The sequence below is a fragment of the Gopherus evgoodei genome, chromosome 3, assembly GCF_007399415.2.
Source record: "Gopherus evgoodei ecotype Sinaloan lineage chromosome 3, rGopEvg1_v1.p, whole genome shotgun sequence".
NCBI classification, from domain to species: Eukaryota; Metazoa; Chordata; order Testudines; family Testudinidae; genus Gopherus; species Gopherus evgoodei.
Window position 1 is genome coordinate 125050563 of NC_044324.1, and position 26808 is coordinate 125077370.

General features: G+C 40.3%; 1 protein-coding gene across 9 annotated transcripts in view; it reads left to right on the forward strand.

Moving 5' to 3' along the window:
* MTHFD1L (methylenetetrahydrofolate dehydrogenase (NADP+ dependent) 1 like) overlaps positions 1–26808 on the forward strand; it is a 286291-nt gene that overhangs the window by 122605 nt on the left and 136878 nt on the right. For all 9 annotated transcript variants that reach the window (XR_003999635.1, XM_030556574.1, XM_030556572.1 and 6 more), the window contains one exon: positions 4703–4814. Coding sequence is in view for 8 of the 9 variants with exons in the window: in XM_030556574.1 (XP_030412434.1) it covers positions 4703–4814 (112 nt within the window). In the remaining variant the exon portion in view is untranslated. The remainder of the gene's footprint in view (positions 1–4702; positions 4815–26808) is intronic.

Below are 26808 nucleotides of genomic sequence, written 5' to 3' on the forward strand. Positions count from 1 at the left end.
ATCGACTTCTGCTACAAAGGGTAGTGAGTCTGGGAAACATGCAGGACATAGTGGATGGTTTTGCTGCGATGAGGTTCCCTAATTGTGATGGGGCAATAGATGGCACACACATCTCCGTCTTGGCGCCAGACCACCTTGCCAAAGAGTACATAAACCAAAATACTTTTCAATGGTGTGGCAAGCACTGGTGGATCACAGGGGGCATTGCACTGACATCAGCGTGGGATGGTCGGGAAAGGTTCATGACGCGCGCGTCTTTAGGAACTCGAGTCTATTCAAAAAGCTGCAGTCTGGCAATTTCTTTCTACACCACAAAATGAACATTGACAACGTTGAGATGCCTATAGTTATCCTGCGGAACTCAGACTACCCCTTGCTCCCATGGCTCATAAAGCCATACACCGGCTGTCTGCACAGCAGTAAGAAACAGTTCAGCTATAGGCTCAGCAAGTGCAGAATGGTGGTTGAATGTGCCTTTGACCATTTAAAAGGGCTCTGGAGAACTTTACTAACAAGCAGCAAATAATCCTGTGGCACCTTATAGACTAACAGACGTTTTGGAGCATGAGCTTTCGTAGGTGAATACCCACTTTGTCAGAAGCATGTAGTGGAAATTTCCAGGGGCAGGTATACATATGCAAGCAAGCTAGAGATAACGAGGTCAGTTCAATCAGGGAGAATGAGGCCCTGTTCTAGCAGTTGAGGTGTGAAAACCAAGAGAGGAGTAACTGGTTCTGTAGTTGGCAAGCCATTCAGAGTCTTTGTTTAATCCTGAGCTGATGGTGTCAAATTTGCAGATGAACTGAAGCTCAGCAGTTTCTCTTTGAAGTCTGGTGCTGAAGTTTTTTTGTTGCAGGATGGCCACCTTAAGGTCTGCTATAGTGTGGCCAGGGAGGTTGAAGTGTTCTCCTACAGGTTTTTGTATATTTCCATTCCTAGTATCTGATTTTTGTCCATTTATCCTTTTCCGTAGAGACTGTCCAGTTTGGCCAATGTACATAGCAGAGGGGCATTGCTGGCATATGATGGCGTATACTACATTGGTGGACGTGCAGGTGAATGAACCGGTGATGGTGTGGCTGATCCGGTTAGGTCCTGTGATGGTGTCGCTGGTGTAGATATGTGGGCAGAGTTGGCATTGAGGTTTGTTGCATGGATTGGTTCCTGAGCTAGAGTTACTATGGTGCGGTGTGCAGTTACTGGTGAGAATATGTTTCAGGTTGGCAGGTTGCCTGTGGGCGAGGACTGGCCTGCCACCCAAGGCCTGTGAAAGTGTGGGATCATTGTCCAGGATGGGTTGTAGATCCCTGATGATGCGATGGAGGGGTTTTAGCTGGGGACTGTATGTGATGGCCAGTGGGGTCCTGTTGATTTCTTTCTTGGGTTTGTCTTGCAGTAGGAGGCTTCTGGGTACAAGTCTGGCTCTGTTGATCTGTTTCCAATTTCATCATTGTCGTTTTGAGAATGCATGGTGGAAATTTTGTAGGTATTGGTCTGTGGAAAAGAAGGGGGAAAATTTTCCACAGGGGTGGGCAGTTGAGGCAGATCACATGGCAGCCATTTTTGAGCAGTCAGACACCAGGGCAATAAGAAGAGCACAGCAAGGGGGGCTGCATATCCACAAGGCTTTGAAAAGCTGTTTCGGTAATGAGTCTCAGAAATGTGAGCTGCTTATCTGCATTGTGCTTTCCCAAACCTTCATCTGGCTTGTATCCCTGTCCCTGTAAAGCCAACCCCACACCCAAACCTACTGCTTCTATTCAATAAAGAACATTTACTTTATTTAACAAACATCAGTAAAGAGGGAGAACAGAAAAAAAAGGTAACTTTGGGAGAAAGGGGTTGTCAAGTTGGAACAGGAGAAACATTTTCAGCTGTGTAACATAACACCACATTCCGGACCATCAAAGGTCTGTGAATAAGCAGCTTCTGTTCCTTGTACCCTCCCTCTGAGTTAAGTGAAAGGGATAATGGACTTTTTGCCCACACCTCATGGAATGCTTGAGGGAGAATGATTCTGCACCAGGTGATGCTGGCTGGCGATCTACCAGGATCTGCAAAGGGGACTCTACCCTCCTGCTTCTGTTCCTGCAGTTCAACCAGAAACCTCCACGGGTCTGCTTGGTCATTCATAATCTGAAGCATCTCATCCTGTGCTGCACGCTCTTGCTCATTGGAAGCTTTCCTGCTCTTCATGTTTAACTTCTCGGACAGTAAAATCCTCAGTGGTCTCAGCTCTGTGTCAGCTGTCCCACAGGCATTCATTATCTCGGTGAACATGTCCTTCCACGTTCTCTTTCTCCTCCTTCTGATCACTGAAAGTCTGCTTTGAAGTGTTGATGACGTGCCGAAGGACACATTTCCAGTCAGTCATGGGGAAAAAAATAAAGGAACCATTGTACATGAATGAAATGTTTCCATAGCAAGACCGTTTTAATTAAAAACAAAAAAACAAAAAAATAACCCTTATTACACTAGGTGCAAGTCACAACATAATCAGAATCTGTAACCATTCACTGTGCCGTTTTGCTGCTCCAGCCATGGTGAGTAGCCGCCCCCCCGCCCCCCTCCCCGAGTCATGGTTGACCGCACTTTTAATGAAGTTTATGGGAGGCTCATGTCAGGAGCAGAGGTAGCTAGTCGAACAATGGCCCTTCCCCATAGCACCACGGGAAGCTGTTTATGAACGGAACGGGGGCGAACGTTTTCACTCCCAAATTGCGGAATCTCTCGTGGGGCCCCCATTTCCTGTCAGCCACTTTAAACTACTTGGCCACCCATGACAAGCACAGTAAAGGCACATTAGCGGCCACATGGTTTGGTGATCTGGAATGTACGGGGTGGGGTGGGTCTACATGCCTTTTTTCCTTGTAAGAGCACTTTTAATGAGAACTTCCCCCATTTCCCTAGTTGACCCTATTTTGATATCAGTCTCCTGAGAGTAACAGAGGTGGAAAGGAAGGAGAACCTGCAAGTGTCTGAGTATAGGCCCGGTCCTTATGCTGCTCTGCTGTGTACTGCAATGATTCCAGCAGAATTAATTCAGGAGTTGTGTGGGAAAGGTGTCCTACCGTGGTGAAAGAAGTAAGACTGCCTTGCCCAGAAACCTTCTGCAAAGGATTGCAGAGTACCTCCATGAAAGTTTCCTAGAGATGTCCATGGAGGATTCCAGGGCTATCGCAGTCCACATAAACAGTCTTTTCCAGGGGCCACCCTCTATGTAGCTGGAACGCCCTCTTGTAAGCAGAGAACTACAGCACCTTGCTTTTTCTTCACAATAAACATGCAATACCACCGAATGTGTGCCCCCGCTAAAGTTTAACTGGACTTCGATTGTGATTGTATACTCACCAGAGGTGCCTTCCACAGCATCACAGTCAGCTACCGTGATGTCCTGCGACCCACAGGGCTCCGGGGTTAAAAATATTTCCTGGCTCTTGGGGAGAATGGATCCACTGTTCGCCTGTCTCCTCCTCCTCTTCCTCCTCATCCACCATATCATCCTTGCTGTCTCTAGACACACACCTGTGAGGTGTCCACGTTGCTTGTGGGGGTGCTGGTAGGGTCACCCCTGAGAATCGCATGCAGCTTGTTGTAGAACGCATGTGTGGGGTTCAGCACCAGAACAACTGTTTGCCTCCCTTGCCTTCTGGTACTCTTGGTGAAGTTCTTTTATTTTCACACAGCACTGCTGTGTGTCCCTCGTGTAGTCCTCCTCCCCCATTCCCCGAGTGATCTTTGCATAGATGTCAGCATTTCTTCTGCTGGATTGGAGGTCTGCCTGCACAGACTCCTGTCCCCACACAGTGATGATATCCACCACCTCCTGTGAAGACCAGGCTGGAGTGTGTTTGGGGTGTGTAGGCTCCATAATCAGCTGTGCTCAAGCTAGCACACTTCCAATGCTGATCAAACAGGAAATGGGAAATCAAAAGTTCCCAGGGTTTTAGCAGGGAAGGGGCTGTTTTCTGTGTACCTGGCTGCAGTGCTCCACAGTTGAAAATGATCTCCAGAGCGATCACAGATGAGCATTGTGGGATACCACTTGGAAGCCAATTAAGTTGAATTACACAAGGCTGTGTCTGCACTACCTTGCAGTCGATCCGTGAAAATCAAATTAAGCACTACACCTCTCGCAGAGATGGATTACGGAAGTTGGCCTTAGAAGCGATTTAGGTTGGCATAAGGGACCTGGTAGTATAGACACATACATTAACAGGTCAACTTAAGGCGGCTTCCTTCAACCTAACTTTTTAGTGTAGACCAGGCCTTAGACTGGGTCTGGGACCATCTTTTATTCTGTGTTTTGTACTGTACCTTGGGCTCCTATCTACAATAATACTAATATAATACAGTATCCTGTTGTGTGTGTAGTCCTGCAGTTTTAACTACTGTCATTTAGTGTTCTGTTAGGAATGAAGATCCTAAAACAAAAGAGATCATTTGTTGCTTCTTAACATCTAGACTGTCACATGAATGGGGCTATATGCCCCTGAGATTTCACTGAACACAATCCCCCAAAAAATTATCTGTCAACAATGTCCATGTTATCTCTTAACTATCATATGGTTTCTAGTCCCTGTGCTCCCTAGGCAGTTTTTTCAAAATTGTATACATCAAAACAGTATACACCTATGGAGTCAGTTCCCTTCTCTGGCTGTTGTATTACCTGGGTTGTAAATTCTCTTTTTGTATCTTCCAGGGAACTCCAGTATTTGTGCATGCTGGACCGTTTGCTAATATTGCACATGGAAACTCTTCGGTTTTGGCAGACAAGATTGCCCTGAAGCTGGTTGGAGAAGAAGGATTTGTGGGTAAGGTTTCCCCCCCACCCCTCCATTTTATTATTACTACTTTTTCATGACCAGTTCCTGCCAATTGTTGGGTTTAATGTGCGGGTGCTGGGTGGTGTTGGTGGCTTGTGATATACTGGAGATTAGAGTAGATGATCAGATGGTTCCTTCTGGCTTTAAACTCCGAATGTATAATAAGATGTATAAACAGTAGCTGTATAGTTGCCGCAATCAATAAGTTAATATTGAAGGATAAAATTGTACTGACAAACTATGTTGCTAGTGTGTTCCAGACTGAAGTTAAGAATATTGTTTAATACATCTTCAAAAGTCATAGTGTAAAAATGGCAGCTTCTTACTCTGTATCTGCTCTGTTCACTTTACTAACTACATCCCTAGCCTGCGTTGAGAGTCACATGAATGGACAGAACCCTATTAACACCAAAGAGGATCTGTGGATTTCCACCTGCACAGTTTTTATTGCAGGACTGGGCCTGAAATACATTTTTACTACTTATTAGCAGTTCTGCACCAATATAGCTGTGGAAGAGGACTGGATCCTATTATAGCTCAAATCTCTCAGCAGAATGATTAGTTAAATTACAGAATTTTAGTAGTGAAGATATCAGAAATTAGAAAGAATTCAGCTTGAATTTTAGATTCCAGGTTGAGATTGTGCTGCTGACATTTAGAAACAGAAAATTATTTACATGTAAAACGGACTAAATTTTATATGAAAGTCAAACATGGAATCTGATGGAACAGTTTCAAGTAACTTTTTTATAGTATAATTGCTATTTAAATACTCCTCCACTGTGTTGTGAAGCAAAACAATAACAGCACAGTTTGAGAGCGGGAGAACCAGAAAGTCTCTTTATATTGATCTAAATTTAGTGAAAGGCAAAATAAATGCAGAACTTAAATAATGAAAGTAAATTAGTTTTTCAGTAGTCTTTTGTTTATTAATAATCTCAAAATTAAAATTAAAGATTCTTTTATCATTCCCAGAGTTATGTTGATATAGATTGATGATTCTGGTTAAGCAAACGTAAAGATGTTTTTGTAAAATAAGGTGCTATGGTAATTGTAAGTTGTTAAACAGACACAGCTATGTTCTTTCTTCATTCGAAACATAGGAGAAATAATCAATATTAGACGTTTTCTCTCTAGAACCCCTTTGTCCTTTTCCATTCAACATCTTCATAAGATGGCATTATAAACATGCTCATTTGGTCCATTTTCATGAGCAACGTATAATCCTAAAAAAGAAGTTAGCAGCTACGTACTCCAAACAAGTTCATGTGCCTTGTAATTTTAGCATGCACATATACATCGTACAGAGAGGGGAGGCTTTTATTTTGTGAAAACATTTCAGTTACTGCTGCCTTTTTCTCTGGTTCCTGATGAGTTCTGAAATATAAACATCTTGTATAAGGGAAGATATGTATATATTTTTTAATCCTTACTATAGATATCAAAGGTGACACTGAATTTCTTACAGTTTAGTTATTTTTACAAATATGCTTGTGATGATTGAAAACAAACTGCCCTGGTTTTCTAACTTTTCACATCTTGGAATCCCTAGCAATCGTAGATGCAGTTTATTTTTACTATGACTACGTTGGGAAACTGAGTGACTTACTATCTAACCTATTTTGTCACCACATAACACCACGGCTAACAGATATCAAGTGTATGCATAAATGTCAGTGGTATGTGTCTGCTCCCTTTGAGGAGTTGTGCTCACCCTTTGTCAAGGAAGTTCCCATCCAGGGATCCTCTGAAATCTTGTCTGCCCTTGGAGTCACAGGTAACAGTGGAAGAGAGTCTTTTTATCTACTGATGGATTGGCTAGGACATTATGACTTTTTATAGCTGTGTGGATGTGGACTTTGAATCAGGTTATTCATCTAACACATTAACATTAAAATCCTCCATAAGTAGTAGCTTGCTATTAGAGAGACTTTATGCAGGATAGAGTACAAAACTGGCAGTGAACTCTTTGGGGTATTATCTTCAGGAAAAGTTTCTTCCATTTCTGATTGTAATGCTGGAGAAATTCATGTATATGCATGTTTTATACCCAGACATTGGTATAAACTGCACACAGAGGACAAATTCTTCTCTCAAAAGATGTTGAATTTATCAGCTTACCCTACAAAATCAAAATAATTGGTGGGGTATGTAGAGGTCTGAGACATAGTTACAGATGGTTTGTCATTCACTATGCTGTAACCAAACTACATTCGCCACGGTAGAGAAAAAGAAGGTAGTCTTGCGTAAGATGATGATGATGAGCCTTATAAAAATAATGCAAACATGAGTAGAGGAAAACTTTTAAAAACATATTGAAACTGAATAGTCATAATAACTGTGACAAATTAAACCCCATTAAGATCAACATTGGATGTAACAGAAGATACTTTACACAATTAATGTATCTGTTTGTTATAGTTTTTCTCTATAATTTAAGTAGCAGTGGAGATTTAAAACCAAACAGATGTAAGGGACTGGGGCACAGGTGAGGGACTGTAGACTGTGAGCAGGAGTTGGTGAAATCATTAGAGAAGCAGTTTTCAAACTTCAGTGCATCATGACCCCCTTCTGACAACCAAAATTACTACATGACCCCAGAAGGGGGAACTGAAGAGCGAGATCCACCACCTCGGGTGAGGGGGGCCAAAGCTGAAGCCCAAGGGCTTCTGCCCTGGTTGGAGGGCATGTAACCTTAGTCCTGGGCCCGGGAGGGAGAGAGGTGGGGGCTTGGGCTTCAGCCGTGGGCAGTGGGGCTTGGGATTCAGACTTGCTGCGGGTCAGGGCCAACACCAGCCTTGGGAACCTCATTAAAATGGGGTTGTGAACCTCTTTGGGGTCCTGATCCACAGTTTGAGAATCCCTGCACTAGAGCCGGGTTTGGTAAGCAAGAGTCAGGATCGGAGTCAGGCTAGAGTCGAAGATCAGAGGAAGAACCAGGCCAGAGTCAGGATCAGACTCAGGCTGAGATCTGAAACTGCAGATCGGAAGACCCAATGTCTGTGTGGTTGCCCAGATAATTTCCTAGGGCACCTTCCAGGGTTAAATAGGGTGCTTGGCCAATCAGAGGGCTGCAGGATAATATCATTCAGAGTCCTTTAGGTTGTACTTCTTGTGGTACCTACTCTTCAAAGTGCTCCCTGGTTGTGGGTCTGCATGGCCACCCAGTGGCACTGTGGGAATGTCTGCAGACCCAGGCTGTAGTCCATGGATCCTTACAACAGATATAAATTGCTTGATTTGTCTGTATTTCATTAACTTGAGTTTTATATCTTTTTTTATATACTATGGATTTACCATTCACTTATCACGGGATATTCATCTTGCACAGGTCATTTTTTAACCTCTCCTAATACTACTGTCCTTGGAAACAAAGACTCACCAAACGGGGACATATTTTTGTTGTTGTTGTTGCTGTTGCTGTTGTTGTTTTTCCTGAACAGCAACAAAATTAGTTGCATAAAATCATTTTGGATAAAGTGTTTGATTTTCAATGTTTTGAAAACTTAAAAAATTAAAAAAAAAAGTTTTAATAATGATTGTAATATCTGAAGCCATTTCAGGCCTTTGTATCATTGGGCAGTGACTGGTTGGCATTTGAATTTAATTTTTGTTTGCAAGAACAATGTTCTACTCCATTTTTGAGTAGGACTTCTGATCTGATGTCTCGTGGCTGTCAAATGAACAGCAATAATTAAGAAAATAGTAAATTGTTCATGAAAATGTAGAGTTATATGGAAAATGAGATTTTCCAAGTAGAATGTATGCATTTTAAAATGTTTAATGCAATAGTGGTAATCTGTTTAAAGTGCACTGATATTGCAAGAGATGGATTTTCTTTATCACTAGTTTTGCTGATGTACATCTGGACAGGATCTGTTCATTCCCACCTGGTAGTAATGTATCAAGAGCACTTTGTACTCTTGATACATTACTTGCTCTCTGATAATGGAATCAATATTGCATTAAGATGTATAGCAGATATAAGCCCTGTTCACTGTTACGTGCTTTCCTCAAATAAATCAAAAGCTTTTTAAGAGTTTAACATTTTTAATGTGTTCATTTTAGTGACTTCTATTGCTATATCCAGTAACCTTTCCATATGGCAGGTCTGATTCATATTATCACAATGGAAGGAGGATGTGGCAAATACATTTGAATCTGTATGCAAGATGTAGAAGGTGAAAGAACTACCTTTTGTTTCTGACTATTATTTCTGCTTTCAGTTTAGCTTAGTATTTGCACAGCCTGTATTTGCACTTCATATCATTTGCTATACACTTGTCTGTTTAAAATTCTTTTCTCTTCCATTGTTTGTTTGATCCACTTTCTCTGCCAGAGTGTGAGGCAGTGTAGTTAGGATAGTTTCTTCAAATCTCAATTTTCTTCTGTAACTACTCGATAGGGGGTGCAAAAAATAAATGTCTATAAAACTGGGCTCTTTTTAGCTTTAGGTAATGCAGTCTTTGGTCCACTAAGACAAGGCTTTCCTCTAAACTCTGAATTAATAGACCCTTATGCCTCAATTTAGCAAAGCACTTCAGCATATACTTTATGCACATCTCTGTTCAGCAAAGCATTTAGGCATATACTTTAAATCAATAATGTATTTAAGTGATTTGCTAAGGTGGGGCCTTAATTACTTTATCTCATGGAGAGATTTTTGAGAAGAATTTCTCACTGTTGCTATTAAATAGCAGTAGCAACAGCAAGAGCTTTTTAAGTATCATGTTATCTGACTCTGTGCAGAATAGGTCTAAAACAAATGGTGTAAAAACTGCCCCAGCGGGGGCCCTGTCTTACATTAGTGCTTAGACCAGGAGCTACACTAAGCTGCATTGTGAAACATTCACTAAAAAACCCCTGCATTGTGTCATTGAGTCTTCAGATATGTGACATGAAGATTGTTCACTTGCAGAACCATGGTGTCAATACTCCTCTCCTCAGATAGAGAAAGATGGGCTTGTAGTTGGTGCATGGGACTATGACTCAGGAAAATGAAATTCAGGTTCGGACTCTGCCCCATACTTTTGGTATGACCTTGGAAAAATCACTTACTGTCTCCATACCTCCACTCACTATCTGTAAAATGGGGATAAAAATATTTTCTCTATCTATCTTGTGTAATTAAATTATGGCTTTTCAAGGCAGAAGCTATCTCGTGCTGTGTGTTTATACAGTACCTAGCGGTACAATGGAGACTTGCTCTCAGCTGGAGCCTCTAGGTCAGTGGCTCTCAAACTTTTGTACTGGTGACCCCTTTCACATAGCAAGCCTCTGAGTGCAACCCCCCCCCTTTAGAAATTAAAAACACTTTTTAATATATTTAACACCATTATAAATGCTGTATGCAAAGAAGGGTTTGGGGTGGAGGCTGACAGCTCGCAACCCCCCATGTAATAACCTCATGACCCCCTGAGGGGTCCCAACCCCCAGTTTGAGAATCCCTGCTCTAGGTGCTTCGATAATGTAAATAAATAATAATGAAAGTAGAGAGAGAGCTATTGTGAATAGCTAATTGTTGGAAAGGCTCAGTCAGACTGTTTATTCCCCTTACTTGGAGCTGAATGTTGTTTAATTCATGGGAAGGTGTATTATTTATCCTTTTGTATTGACCAAGAGTATTTGTGTCAGCACGCACAATAAACCAACTTGCCTTAGTGTTCGTTTCTGTGCATGAGCTGGTGTTGCTTCATTGTCTTTTCTATGTCAGATCAAGTTATAATGAAGAGTTATCATGTTGAAAAATTGCAAAAACCTGCATGAAAAAGGCTCCATCTTGAGTTTTTAATAGTTTATATAAAATAGGCACATATTATAACACAGCGTACTTAGTGTTAAAGGTGGTGTGTGCTGTCCCGTAACTTGAGTCTAGAGAAGTCTGGATCCATTTTGTTTTATTACCTCCTTTGCCAAATATTACAAAATTCTGTCATTGTAAAAAGATAAACAAAAATGTCCTCAGCACCCCATTTATTATTACTCATCACCCGCAGGAGTTAATATTCTACTGTATTTTACCTCTAAAATAGATTGTTAATCCATTTTGATGGAACTTCCATTTTTTAATCAAAGATAAAGGTTTTGCAAATGAAGCTTTTTCAGAAGTTCAGGATAAATTCTGTCTTCCATTTCTATAACCAGTTATTTATTCTACAAATGAGTTGGAAATGCATGGTGCTGTGCTGTGCTTTTGGAAAAAAAAATTTTAAGGTTGATTTAAAGTTAAGTCCATATGTATCATTTTAACTTTGACTCTTTGATCAAAGTACAACCAGAGCTGAAGTCAGGTCTCTTTATTGTGAAACCTTGGATTTGTCAAACTCTCTCTGCTTGGGAGTTTAATATGTGAATCATTCAAGTGAACTGAAGTCTCGTATGGGCAATCATAGAGACATATAGAGTAGGCATTTTAGGTCACTTCCCCAGGGCAGGATTGTTCTGTATAGTGTAACCTTATGTGCTTTGTCTAGTCTATTTCTAAATGTCTCTCTTTTAGAGCTTTTCTTTTGCATCTATATCTCTGATACTCCAATCAGCATCTCGTTCTTCATTGGTTTGCATTGTCAAATCTTCTCATTGCTTCATTCCTGGCTCTGTGCACCATTTATCTACAAATTCCGCTTGTCGTTGCTGTCAACAGGAGTTTATAATTTACTGTTGTTCTAATGAACCACTGTAGACAACTCTGGAGAGACACGCCCAACCACTTGACAGGTTTTTTCCAATTTCTGTACTGCACAGGTGTGTATCTTGCGCTTTATAGACAAAATTAGCTTAACTGTAGAAGGAAACCTAACCAAACTAACGATTCCCATAACTTCATGTTTCCTGGCAGGTCTGCGATACTGATCTACACATTATGTTTTAGACCTTTGCACCCTTTCACATGCCTCTTTATCCTGTGTGCCAGCAGTGGACAGTCCTTTCCTTGGTCTTCGTTTTTCCTTTTTTATGAAAGCTTGCTTGAATTGCTTTCTTAAATCAACTCTAAATTGTTTCCTTGTGGTTTAAATTTATGGTTAAACAAAGTGGACATCTGGTGTGGCAGGGAAAGAAATTGTGAGCCTAGTTTGTATGTCCCATGCTGTGGTTCAGGAAATATAATGCCTTTATTTGTATTCGGTTACAGTGTTTTTCAGATTTCCCTTTTCCCCAGTTCTCTCAGGCATGTGTTCTAAGAGTAGCTCCCTACTCGGGCCTGATCCACAAAAGTTAGTCAATAATGGGGGCCAGTCCTTAGCTGGGGTAAGCTGGCATAGATCCATAGACCAACTGAGGCTCTGACCTCCTTGAGGATAAGCTCCCTTGTTCTAGGGAACCTTTTTTACTTATTTATTCTACCCATATTTGTCATTTTTCTTCATAATTGTGCTTCTACTCAAGTTTAGAAAACTGGCAATTAATAAAGCTGTATCTTGAATCTATTGTCAAACATTTTGGTGGAGAGTACAAAATACCTTTCTCTCCCTCATGATTTCTCACTGGCACTTTGAAGATTATCTTTTTAGTATTTTTTTTCAAATATGTAAATGAGAGTATTTGCAAACATAAGTATTTTAATAGGCTTCTGTCTGCCTATATCATTTGCTACCTACAGTAACCATTCTAAAGAAACACTATTAGATGCTATATCTGACCTGGAGCAGTACAGTAGACAAACTTACAACTCAATGGCACTTTGACACGGTCTAAGTGACAAGCTGGGAAAAATGTCTTATGCAGCAGTGTTTTGATTGGATAAAAGAGGGACAGGATTGCATTTGTGAAGGCCAGAGAATAGGATGTTGTAGTAATCAAGACATAAGATGAACGCTTAGGCTGAAGTTTGCACTGTGTGGATGGAATTGAAAAGCCATACCTTAGAGATGTTATTCAATAAGAGTCTGCAGGATTTACAGACAGCCTGGACATGAGGATTTAGAAAGAGGGCTGAGTTGAAGGTATGCCCCAGGTTATGGGACTGAGTGAAGGAGAGGATGGTGGTTTCGTCTTGGTGACTGAGAAAGGAAGGGAGCGGAGAGATTGAGCTCTGTTTTAGCCACACTGACATTAAACTGATAGTGGACATCCACAATTTGATGCCAGAGACAGAGGCCAAGATTTTAGTTTGGATCATCAGGCAGGTCTGAGAGTCATCAGTATAGTATGGTAGTTTAGTTAAATTAGTGTTTGCAGATGAGCATAGCCATAGATAAAAGTGTAGAGGAAGAAAAGACGGGGACCGAGGACAGAGCTCTGTGGGAGGATCATCTGAATGACACACTGAAGGAGCAATTAGAGCAGTAGGAGAATCATGAGAGAACAAGATCAGGACAAGGTATCAGGAAGAACCAACAGTGTCAAAGGCAGCCAAGAATCAAAGAAGCTGAAGCGAGAGCACTGGTTCTGCTCTTTGGCCAGGAATAAGTCATTAGAGAGTCATTTTAATTGAAGGGGTGGGGCAAACCAAGCTGGAGAAGAGGAACTTCAAACAGTGATTGTAGAAAACCCATTCAATGAATTCGTGATGGTTCAACTATATATTTTTAAATGTAAAAAATTGTTTAGATAAGTGGATCAAGAAACTACATAGTTATATTACTTGTTTAATGTTTCTTTGCTCAAGCTGAATATCAAAGCTTTTGTCCTCAGATTATAGTAGGTTGGTATTGAGCAGAACTCAAATGCTTGTTATCAAAGTTTTATGGCTTGCTTTGTAAAATATTTTTAGAATCTGTAGTTTCATGTATATAAATAAATAAAAATACTTAAATTAACATCCTAAATTGCCTCAATGTTAACTAAAGGGCTCAGAGTATTTTCTCCCTGAAAAAAACCTTGAAACCCCATAAACCATCACCTCATGTAAATGTGTATGTATAGATAGTCCATACATTATACCCTGAAATTTGAGAATTCAGGCTTTCTCAGACCAGTGAAGAGAGTAGGTTTCAAAGTCAACAGACACTAAGAAAACCTTCCCTTCAGCTCAAGTAAGCTGAAATCTCATTGTGGTTAGCCTGAGTATATGAACTGATCTCAAATGTCTCAACAGAGTACAAGACAAGTTAAGATTTTTCTTGAATGGAATCATTTCAAGAAATTAATTGGAAGGTTCCACCTAAGAAATGCTACTAAAGGACTAGATTTTGCAACCCCTGCATACACTTCTGAATGTTTACACCAGTGATCCCATTGAGGAAGAGAAAGGAGACACCAAAAAGAAAAGACCTTGAGAACCTCAGCAATGTAGAATGCAGCTGGCCACTCTCTCACAGGTAGATTGGTGCTCATGTTGGCAAGTCCCTTCTGAGATTACTTATGTAAGTGCTCACTAATGTGAGCAAATGTTACACAATCTAACCATAAGCAAGCAGTCAGCTGCATTCTCCACTGATAAAGTTCTCACGGTCTCCCTTTCCTTTTTTGTTGGTCTACCATTCCTTTCCTCTACTAGTTCTGTCCCATTACTGCCATCTGTCATAAACCAGTCAAATCCTTCTCTTTTCCTGACTCTTCGCTGCTTGTCTGCATAAGTTGTATTACCTGTGGTCCACTGGGGAATAGAAAACGTAAGTGTCCTAACAGATTGGCACATCTCTTGAAATTCTGGAATGAGTTTCAGCTAAGGATGAGGTCTGTTGTAAATCAAGGAGTTGAGAGTAAAGTGAATGTTTTTTAAAAGGTAAAATAAATGGATCCTGATCTCTTTGGGCTATGGTTTGGATAATTGCTTGCTCGTCCAAGCAGTTTGTCTTGAACTGGTTCCCTCATTCTATACAGAATGACTCCAGCATTAGAATGAATAGAATACAGTTTTGTCATTCCCAGTGTAATCTGAGAGGTGCTTTGGGCAGGGGAAGAGGGGGTTTATTGTGATCCATAATTTTTTTTCCCCTTCAGAAAAGATTCCTTTTTTTTCTTTCTTTGTTTTTTGTTGTTGCTCTTAGCTGACGCACTTAGCATAATTGGAAAGACTTTGGCAGACATTTTTACTGGTGTAAACCTAAGTAGAAGCAGTAAAGTTTTATAAACTGTCTAAATATTTGACTTTCTTTATATTGCACTCGAATTCTTGTTAGAATAAACAAACTAGTGATGCTAGGTTCTTAGTGATCAATTCAGTACATATGCAGTTGTATTAAAAAAAGGCATCCTTTTTATATACACTCAAAACAGACACTGTGTAACAAAAGTTTACAAACCACCTTATAAAAATAGTGTGTATGTGTTTAATGTACTAAATGAATAATCTCCAGTAAATTTTTTTACATTGTAAAATACTTTGAAGTATTGCCTCAGTAGTAATCTTTTTTCTAAAAAAGGAAATAAAGGCTAAATGCTTTGGCTAAACTTCTTTTGACTCCAATAGGACATGCGATGTATTAAATTTGCATTTGAGTTAACGGATCTTTTATTTGTTTTTGTTGCTTGATGTCACTGAAAAGGTTCCATGCAGTGACCCACCGGAGAATTTTAATTTTTAAGATTTTTCCCAGCTTCTGGTTACCTTGATTTATAACATTCCATCTCTAACTTCTTCAATTCTACTTATTTTCACAGTGGAGAAAATGTTGTGCCTCAACAGCATTCTATTATGCTAACAAAATTCCTACATTTTGTGAGGGAGGGGACTGTTTTCCTACTTTTGTGGGGGGGTGGGAGAAGATTTCTTAACCTACTAATATGGCACAATGATACTGTATATGCAGTAAGTTATCACTGTAGGTAGAACAACTTTACAGGTCCTTGACTGCCCTTCAGATGTGATTAAAAACATTGTTTATATCACCTGTGCACATCTTTTCTTAATTTTGCAGCTCAGCATCTCCAACAGTTGTTGACGTCTGAGCTGCTCCCCTGCTCTCTGCAGTTCACAGCAGCTGATCAAAGTCTCAGTGCTACATACTCTAGCCATGCCCCCTTTGCTCCTGCTTGCTGCCAAATTGTCTGCCTGCAGGGCACTGTGTGTACAGTAGTTTTGTTGCTGTTGCCTAATTTCTCCATTTCCATGAGTTCTTGGCTATTTTGGGGGCCATGGTGAGGATTGTTCTCCCTCTCTAACTCTTTCTTCCTCCCTGAGTCAAGCCTCCATTGCATTGTCTCTATGCTGGCTTCTCTGCACACCTCGCGCGTGGCAGAGCAATTTAAAAAGCACAGAACAAAATTGAAATGGTGTTCCATCTGTGAGACAGACTTCCTGGTCTTGGCGGGTAGTCAGTTGTGCTGAGCCTTCTGTCCCTAACTCCGTTAGGTCCCAGGGCTCTGAATTGGACAGACGTGTTGGGTTCCCCACCCACCAGAGTAACTGTGACTCCCAAGATGGGGAAAAGGGAACAGGAGTCTGAGGGGAGCAGAAGGGGCCTCTAAAGATGAAGCAGGGCTCATAAACAGTCCCCTCCTTCACAATTCAACCCGGAGGGCTGGGACGACATATCCCCTCCACGCTCTCTGGGGGAACAAAACCCAGCAGAAGAGGACTCAAGGAGAGGACTCAGAGAGATGTCTTGAGTAGGCTTCAAGCCTGAAGGAAGATTAGCTGCAAAAGGCCTCAACAAAGCAACCCAGAACTCATACGCTCACAAAGCATGCAAAAAAGTTAAAAGATCAAAGAAAGGAAAGAGAAAAAATGCAAAAGGAATTGATTGGAGATAAGTGGGATAAGCTTGATACAGGAAAGCACATTAAAAAAACAAAGAAAAAAAGACCTTAAGTTCTGTAAGATTCAGGAGCATGGGACCCTGCTACAGGAGGTACTGAAGGTTGATGCCGCTGTAGCGCCCCTAGCAGGACATATGGTTATCTATTCAGAATGGAAGTTCTATCCTAAGAACCTCCTGGATAGAAAGATGATGGCCACTCTCAAAAAAGACTTTGAGGCCTACTCAGCCACCCTCAGGCCATCCCTAGCAGCTACCTGCTTTGCAAGGGCCTCTCTCTCCTGTCTGGAAGATCTCAGGGCCCTAAAAGGTAGAGCTCACCCTGACTTCGACTCTATTTTAAATAAAGTTTTCCTGGCCACAGCATTTGTAGCTCAATGGATGCAATAACATTCTCAACTAGAGCCAAGACTTCCAGCTCAGTAACCAGGAGCCACCTGTGACTCCAACCCTGCAAGGTGGATACCCACTCCAAGTAGGTTCTGTGCTCTCCTTTTCGGGGAGAAGCTAGACAAAGAAGTGACGGACAGTGAGGCAATATCCAGTCAGTCTCTCTTGATGCCACTTAGTGCCTTTAGGAGAGAGGACAGACCAGACTTCAGACAGAGGTGCTCTTTTCATCCTAATCCTCACAGAGATACAGCAGATTCTCCAAAGAAAAGCAATGGAACCAAGGTTCAGGAGGAGGATGGGGAACTAGAGGGAATCCCACCCCTCCCAAAGACTTTTTATGAAAAAGACCTCATAGGCCTCTACCCAGAGGTGAAGCTAGAGAGACAAATTTTCCACTTCCTGGAGGAATGGGTTGCACTGTCCATGTACAAGTGGGGTCAGGAAGATAATTAGGGATAGTCCCTCAAATTATGGGCTTCACCCCAATCCATTCTTTATCATGTCTGCTATCTCCAACAACCCTGTAAGGCACAATCTGATCCAGACCGAGATATCTCATCTTTTACATGTGGGAGTAATAGCATTCCCTCAGAAGAAATATTCTCTGGGTTCTACTCTATCATCTTCATTGTTCAGAAGCACACGGGGGTATTCCGAGGCATTTTATATCTCAAAAGGCTCAATGAGTGGGTGAAGAGAGGTTTTGGATGGAGACCTAGCCCTCTATGGTGTTGTCCCTGACCCAGGTGGATTTTTCTGACTTCTGTGGATCTAGTAGATTCATATCTTCATATTCCTGTCTGAACATGCCACTGCAGATTTTTAAGGTTTGCTTACAGCAAGAATTATTATTGATACTGGATGCTCCCTTTGGGCCTCTTCTCAGTGCCAAAGGTCTTTACAAAGATGATGGTGGTCATCACAGCCAGACTCATGTTGCAGTGTATCTGCCTGTAGTATGCTTTCTTGGAAAAATCTTCATCAGAGGTCCATCCCCAGCAACAGTGCACAGAGCAACGTCCTTGATGCTCAATCTCCTGCAGGTGCACGGCTTTGTTATCAATGTCAAGAAAAGTTCCCTGACTCAGTCCACCTTAATAATTCACCTAGAAGTGGACGTAACCCACCTCAATAGCAAAGAGCTGCCCATTTCTAGAAAGGTTCTGGAAGATTCAGAACAGTCTTGTGGTGGTCTGTAGCTGCAAGAGGCCTGCCATAGCATTGGACCTTCAGCTGCTAGTCCTCCTAATGTCATGCATAGAGACCTCTCCATGGGCATAATCACACATCAGTTGCCTTCAAGACTTCATCTTAAAGGTGTGGGACCACTTCCCGGAACACATGAAGGATCAGGTAAAGGTCCTGATGCAGTGCTCAGCTCTTTAAAATGGTGGTCAGCCTAAGACAATAGCTGCATAGCTATGCCCATATGTTTTCCAGATCCTCTGGTTCTCACAACTAACATCAGGGTAGAGGGCTGAAGAGCACACTTGGGGACTGTGATAAATGAAAGGGGAGTGGAGGTAACTTCCTTTTTTGGAGCCAGCCAGCCAGTTAGCTATAAAATTTCTTTTAGCAGCTGTTGTTTACTTGTTTTACCTGTAAAGGGTTAAAAGAAGTGAGTGGGCACCTGGCCAGGCGAGCCAATGGAAAGGCTAGAACTTTTAAAATTGAAACAAGACTTCTCTTTTGGCTATTTGTGGTTGTTCTCCCGGGGACAGGGCGGAACTATGCTGTAAGACGCTTAGGGCCAGGTATGAAAAAATCATCAGGATCGTACCGAGAAGCTACTAATTTAAAACCCCAGATATGTAAGTAGATCAGGAAATGTCTAGAAAGATGCAATTAGATTTATCCCTTTTATTTCCTTATAGCTTGTGGACTCCTCTGTGCTAACCCTAAATGCTTTTGTTTTGCTTGTAACCTTTAAGCTGATCCTCAAAAACATTAGTCTTGATGCTTTTTTTCTTAAATCTAGCAATAGCCTGAGTTTCCAGATGTATTTTTTCTTTTTGTTTTTAATAAAATTTACCTTTTTTAAGAACAGGATAGGTGGGTGAAAGAGCTTGAGGTTACCCACAGGAAGGAATTCCCAAGCACCCCTTCCTGGATTCTCAGAGGGCTTCTGCACTTGGGTGGTGGGAGCATTTACCAATCCAAGGTCAAAAAAAAAGCTGTAATCTTGGGAATTTAATATAAGCCTGAAGTGGCCAGCATTAATTTTTAAAATCCTTGTGTGCCCCCACCTTCTGCACTCAAAGTGCCAAAGTGGGAAATCAGCCTTGACAGGGACCCAAACAGCTCAAGGCATCTGGAGCCCAGAAGAAAGAACTCACTGTGTAAACCACTTAGAGCTAAGAGTGGTCAAGCTGGTGCTATGACACTGTCATCCTTCTCGGTTATTGGCTGGTGTCTGAGCACCAGTTGTTTTGTGGGGGAAGGCTTAGTGAGACTATGTTAATATCTGCTCTTCTCAGGGTCCTAGTCTGTTAGGCCTACTATCTGAAGTGTAATTAAAGGAGGGCGGGGAGGAGAGGCAGTTTGGATTGCAGAGGCAAATGCAGGAGATGGTAGAGGTATTGTCTGTCCCTTCTACTGAGGGAATGTATCCGCCTTTTGTTACTCAAGTTTGCAATTTGGGAGATTTTGGACTCTTCATCTATTTCTGACTGAGCCTGTAGTGCAGTAGCAGTTATCAAAAAATCTTGTTTTTTCATCTGCTCTGGCAAGAAGGCTGCAACTTTCCTCTTCAGATTAGATTACTACAATTCACTCTCCTTCAGTGGTTCCCAAACTTTAACAATCTGCGAACCCCTTTCACTAGAATGTCAAGTCTTGCGAACCCCCTCCTAAAAATGAATATTTCCTGGGATATTCTCCTTTACCGGATATAAATTATAAAAGCAGTGATCTTGGAAATATAAAATTTGTTTTTATGACATGCTTGTTACACACTATTTATTATTATTTATCATTACAGTATTTTTATTACATTAAGAAAATGGCAACGCTCTTCCAAGATCTCACTTTTGTAGCTTGTATCACTTTGAATAAACCTGTTATACGACAAGGCTTGTATGTTTCATCAAGGAGCACCAGATGTGAAACAGCATGAAGGTATTTAAGAAGCCAACTCAGAGTTCCTCCTACACAAGCTTTCAAGCCTTGCGCAAACAACACACATTACAACAAAGCTTAAACTTCTTCATAATATTTTTAAAAACAATACTAGCTGCCTATTTCATTTTAAAAACAGCAAAAAATATCCACCTCGCTTTCCATTTCTTATAAGGAGTCTTGAAGTTTAAATCTCCTCAGTGTGATAGATATACTTGCTTTGATCTACTTTGCTCTTGGAAGTCCAGGGGCTCCAGGCTGTTGGCCCCATTGCTGCCCAGGGTTCCTAGGGACTTCTCTGTCTGCCATTAGGGAATTTTTTTTCTGAGAACCCCCTGTAACATTTCATGAACCCCAGTTTGGGAAGCACTGCTCTACTTGGTACTATACCCAAAGACCAACTGTAATATTCGGTTGGTAAGCATACTTAAGCTGATAATTGCTATGTATATTTGGAAAGAAGACTAGTGTTTTAATGTCCTGGCAAAGGTTCTTATCTCTGAACGTTCTTCCCCTCCCCTTGCCAATCCGCTACCTCCCAAAATTTATTGATCTTTGGGAAACTTTGCAAAACCATGTGTCTGACCAGATTTTTTCTGAGGAAGTGTCTTGACTGATTTTGTGGGTTGGGAAGTGTTTTAGTATTGACATGGAGTCAGCACGCATTCTTTTGTGATGTGTTTCAAAGTTGGAGGAGTTCAGACACTTAGGTTTGGATAGTTGAATGATGTTATCTGGCTAATACAGCAAGGTTAGTGATATCCTGTAGTTAGAATTCATGAAAGAAATGCTCAGCACAAAAAAGGAATTTGACCTTTTTTTAAAGCCAAGTTGCTCCTAGCTGAAAGTCCTCAGTGATTTTGATGTTGGGATTCTGAATTCTAGCCTGTAGAGAGAAGGTAAATCTACATAGGTGTTATTACTAAAAAGCTATTTGGAGTTCTACTCTTAAATAGGTTCTCATAGATGTGCTATCCCAGCTCTGTTCCTGTTGTGACTGACTGATCTGGCACTTCATTTCACTGTGCCTCTCTTTCCCCTCCTACCTTTTTTCTGCCATGTCTATTTAGACTTCAAGTTCTTTGGGGCAAAGATTATCTCTTACTATATGCTCATATAGTGCATTGCACAAGCGAGTCTCAATTTTGGTTGGGACCTATAGGAACTATAGAATAAATAATAATTAATTATGTCAAAAGAACCACAACCAGTAAATATAAGTGTAAAATAACAGAGGATTTATCCACACAGGTGTTGGTTTTATTCCTTTTCTTCCACCCACTCACCTCCAAAAAAAAATTAAATAAAAAGATATTGAAATTTATCTCTGAGAATAGCTGTCCCATATGGGAGAAATACTTCAAATATAAAGGTATAGTGTTTGGAATAATGTGATACTGTAAATGAAGACTTGCCTAGTGGATTTGTTTATTGTGCTCAGATACTGTGGTGACAAACTGGTATAAAAACCTATTTATAATAGAATTCTTATCTAGCTATATCCCTTTTCTAACCAAATAATCAGGAAAGTTGTACTGTTGATTGATGGGATGTAAGTAACCAAGATTAACGCTGTTTTGATACGTAGAAGCAAAGGACAAAAAATGCAGCCATACAGTATTGGAGGTTTTTTTGGTTAAATCTAAAAATAAAAATTTGTATTATTTTGGTAGATTCAATTGTTAAGCCAGTCATATGCAAGTTGTCATCAGAGTACTCTCACTGAAGCTAATGGACAGCATCCCAATGTAATAAATGGGCAACCTACCCTAAATTCTCATTTACTGAAGGACAATCTTCACTCGTTGATAAATGTGCTTTCCACAGCTAACTCTCTGTATAACTTTTCATGAGTGATGCACCCAAATACTTGGATGCTAATATCTAAACTGTATTGTTAAATGTATTCACCTTAATTTGAGTTATTGCTGATTATGCACTATATGTATCTTACGACTTTTAAAACGTATTTGTGGATAATCTAAGCACTACACTCAGGTGTACAGACACTCTTTTCTCAACCTATGTATTATATAATTTTTTAACATTAGCTTTAATACAAATTTTAAATCCATTGGGTAGAAAGGTCTTGAGTCCCAGCAGGTTGCATTTTTCAAACCAGAAAATTACCAGTTACAAACTGCAGTTCATGGTTTATTTAGATGTTAGGAAACCTTCTTTAAAATAATTCTATATTTTTAGTGAATTTAGTACTGACTGTGAAATATTACTTGCCCAAAGCTGCCATCCTTCAGGGTAATAGAACATAGCTGTTCAAATTACTTGTCCTCTTAGTGATCTGAAGGTATCATTATGTGCAGTTCTTAGGCCAGTATGATGTAGTGCAGGACTGCAGTAGTGAAAATCACCTCATCTCATATTTTAAGTTAGGCAGCACATCTGAAGGAGCATCAGTTCATGTGCTGCTAATGTTTTATGCAATCTGGAAGTTTTCTGTATGACGAGGGAGCGTTTTTGAACATTAAGGGTAAGATGTAGCAAATTAGTGAGATGGTAGGATGGTCTACTGGCTAAGGCACTGGACTGGGAATTGGGTGAGCTGGGTTGTCTTTCCAGCACCACCACTGGCCTCCCATATGGCATTAGGCCAGTTACATCAACCTCTCTGTGCCTATTAGGGTAACCAGACAGCAAGTGTGAAAAATCGGAATGGGGGGAGGGGGGAGTAATAGGCATCTATAGAAATACATGCCCCAAATATCAGGACTAGGACATCTGGTCACCCTAGTGCCTGTCTCCCCTCTCACTTTGTCTGTCTTGTCTGTTTACGTTATAAACTCTCTGGAGTAGGGACTGTCTCTCACTATGTGTATATAGCGTCTAACACAATGAGATCCTGATCTCACAGGATATTCTAAGCATTACTGTAATATAAATAATGGTACTAGGGCGATATTACTTTTAATGCCATGCCATCTCTTGTCATTTGAAAATGCATCAAGAATTCACTGACAAACTGACATGGTATTTTAATATAGTTTTGTATGTTTGCTCTTGACATCTCCCTTTAAGTGCTGGAACTCATCACTCATGACATAACCCTTTCTTTTATCAATGACATAATTTAAGAGCACAGCTTATGTAGCTCAAAATGACTATCCATTATTCTGGATCCCAGGTCCATTCTCTTGAGTTAAACCAAATAAATAGAGGCTGTCACTCATTCAGAAGAGAGACTTGCTGTCTGAATCCTACTGAATAAAATGCCACTCTAGTAAGATGAATTTGAGACGTTGCAATGTCCTCACTGTTTATCTCTTTCCATCCCATCTTCGTAATCCTACCTGGTTTTAAAACCCCAGTCCTCCATGAAAAGCCAATAAAGGCCTTTCATTACCTTCTAGCTCTATTGTTTTTGTTTTTAGAAAAACAGTTGATCCCAGAATAAAAATATTATTCTAACACAACTAATAAAACATCATGTGTGCTAGGAAATGCTGCACTTAATTAAATACTTGGCATGGAAATAAGAGTGAGCTCCTTAGCTAAGAGCATCTCTTGTGTTTAGGATTATTTGGCAGGAAATCCTTCATTCTGCCTGCTTCTGAGTATTTTACATTGACCTGTGTCCACCCACCAGATTCTACAGAGTATTGTACATATTATGTTGAGTCCTATCCCTAATGCTGACTTTTTATTTTAGTAGCTAGTTGATTTTTAATATCATTCAAGAATTAAACACCTTCAGTAGACTTGTTTGATTTAATAACTCATTTTTTGTAGTTAAAACTGGAATGCCCCCAATTATCGACAACTTGCTTGTCAGTTAAGATTGCCTAAATATTTTCATTATAAAGAGCAGTTTTCAGTTGCTTTGCACTTTCTCAGTCATTTATCTTTAAAGTCGAAATTCATGGGTGATAGGCATATGCTCAGGAAGTGATCTTTTTTTCCCCATAAAGTTTTCTCAAAAATGACTGAGTAGTTTTCAAGCATGAAAGAAGTGGAAAAAATGCAGTTTGCAAAGAAAAGAAATGCTGACTTTTTAAAAACAAATGTTCTGGCGACTCAGCAAATGTCAGTGGAAACTTGAAATTTGGAAAGGACAGAGATGGTATTTTACTGGTATTGGTAGAAATTGGAATTGATTGGCAGAGCCATAGATGTTTGGGAAACATACTTTACACTTGCGCACTGGATTATGTCAAACAAGACTAAGAGTCTCCCAGTTTTCTATTGGCACTGCCTATGCATACATACATAAACAGGATGGGAATTTCAATTGAATAGATGCTGGATGTGCACAATCTGAGGTACACTGTTTGGGAATTATCTAAATTCATAGATGGAATTGGTGTTTGCTCTGGGATTAAAACTCAAAAATTCCAGGCCTACCAGTCCTGTGCTACACTCAGCTATACATGCCTTGGTGAAACAGTATCAAGACTTGACAGCTATTCTCTGGGGATACTTTTCTGAGGCTAAAAAGCAAACAAGAATTAAAAGAATTCCCTATGTATTGGCATTTTCAGCTACTCTGTTTTGCTCTACACATCTTAGTGGCCTGAGATTAGATGTGATTGAGAGAAAAGACAAAACAATGACCAGCCAATAACTATATCGACTTCAAAATGGAGATTTGGTTGCAACAATTAGTCATTGGCACTGTATTATACTGAAAAACATACACTGTAGAATGTATCTCACGCCGACAAAACTAGACTCTACTAACAAAACATAGTTGCTGTTCTGTTGATTTTAGTGAGCTGGGCTCAGTAGTACATCAATCCTAGCAATGCTGCTGCTCAATCCAGGTAGACTGGTAGAAAGTAGTTTTCTGCAGAAACATTGGGAGGTCACCGAAACCATATTGGGAAACATTTCTAGCACATTTCAAATCAACACTCAATAAATTCTAGATAGAATGTGGCTCTGACAGGTCTAAAACGGAAGAGACCATGGAACCTCTGCAGTACACAGAGTATGGCTAAACCAGTCCTGGAGAATAGCAGAATCGAGCAAATTGGTGTATGGTTTTGAAGGTTGGGTGTTTACATTTGAAAGTAACTGACTAAGGACTGTTCTTTCATTATATAAAATTGTCCTGAACTGAGTTGCCCATCCTACAAGAGTGGAAAAGACATCTATTGAAAGTATGGTTATAATAGTGAATTGTGGTGGGATTGCTACTCTGATGGCCTTATTTTTCATTCTTGGTCATTTTTTTTCATTTTTTTTTTTTTATAACTTTTGTATTTATTTAGCTTGGTGATAGAAAAGATGGATTAGATTCAAACACATTAAGAGCACATGTGTGCTACAACTTTTAAACTATGGGCGAACTTATCTGTCTTCCTTCATTGGATTGTATATCTTACTTTTTGGCCCTATTTAATACTTGATTTGCTATGTTGATAACTTGATTAAAGTTGACAGACGCAACTTTTAGAATGTCTACGCTGCCTCACTTTCAGACTACAGGAGGTGTGAATAGCAGTGCAAACCAAAGTGCTGTACTGTAACTCACCTGTCTTGGATGCTGCAGGTATGAACTAATAGGTTCCTAATTTAAATTAATGGTGTCCTCTTCAAACAGGTCTCATTAATGCGAAATATGAACCTTTTACTTCATGACTGCTGCATCGACGTGGGGGAGTTCCAGTGTAGCACGTTGGTGTGCACTGCTATTCACACTTCCATAGCCCAAACTGTGGGGCAGTGTAGATATGCCCTTTGTTCCCCTGCAAATGCATGATGAGCTAATGCTTCTAAAGTGCCTTCAATTTAAGCTCTGGTTATAAGTTCAGAGTGGGAACAGTGCAGATGCTTTTCATGCATGAGGACCCTGCATCAATCCCCATATCACAAGAAGAGTTCCCAGAAAGTTGAGTAAATAGTCTCATAAATCAGAGGTTGCAGGTTCACTTTTTACTGCAGCCAATTTGGAATCCAGCATGCCATTTGAATCCCTTCATTACAGCATTAGTGAAAGGATACAAAAAGTTGAAGTTGAGAGAAGGGCATTAAAATGATAAAGGATATAAATAAAGAGTGTGTGAAAGAAATGTATATAATATAACTGTAACTTTAGGCAAAGGTGAATGAGGGAGGATGTGAATACTGTACAGATATTTGAGTGATTATTAATAGAAGGTTGCAAACGGACTTCTCTTGCTAAGTTGGCTAAATGAAGTGTGATGGTCTTAAATGGAAAATGGAGAAATTCACATTAGTTATTAGACAAATGGCTTAACCAGGAGGAGAGTGAGATAAATTGGCTTTTAATCTAGCTGAGTTAGCTGAAAATCTTAGTGGGAAATGTTACAATCCTGCTCTCTGTAGGAATTGGGGACTGCGTGACCCAATGGTTTCATTTTACCCATCAGTTGTGATTCTATTTTATGATCGGTGCAGCTCTGCAAGTGCAGTTACTTTCTGACAGTGATTTTCAGCAGCTGAATCCTTCTTCCTTTCGCGAGAATACCAAGTAAAATAATAGAAGTATGTTAGTGTCATTTCAGTAATTTTATGATGCAGGCTGTAGACCCAGTAGTTTGTGTCTATATCCTGATGCTAGGATTTGAAAAAGTTACCACACAACTTCTACGAACCCACTAGCCAGACATAAACATAAAAGACATAGGTGGGATTCCCACTAGCAAAGTTCGTGCTCAGTCTTGGACGCTTTTAGAATCAGCTATGCAGATCAAGGCTCCTCTGCTTTCTTCATGTCTCTAGGTACCCCACTCTGATTTTTGCATGTCATGGATGTGAGTTGCCAATTATTGTTCTTTGACTTGTGTTGCATATTCCTGCCTCATGAGAAGATTTTTTTTGTCTTTTAACTACTGCTGCCATGAACAGTTTTT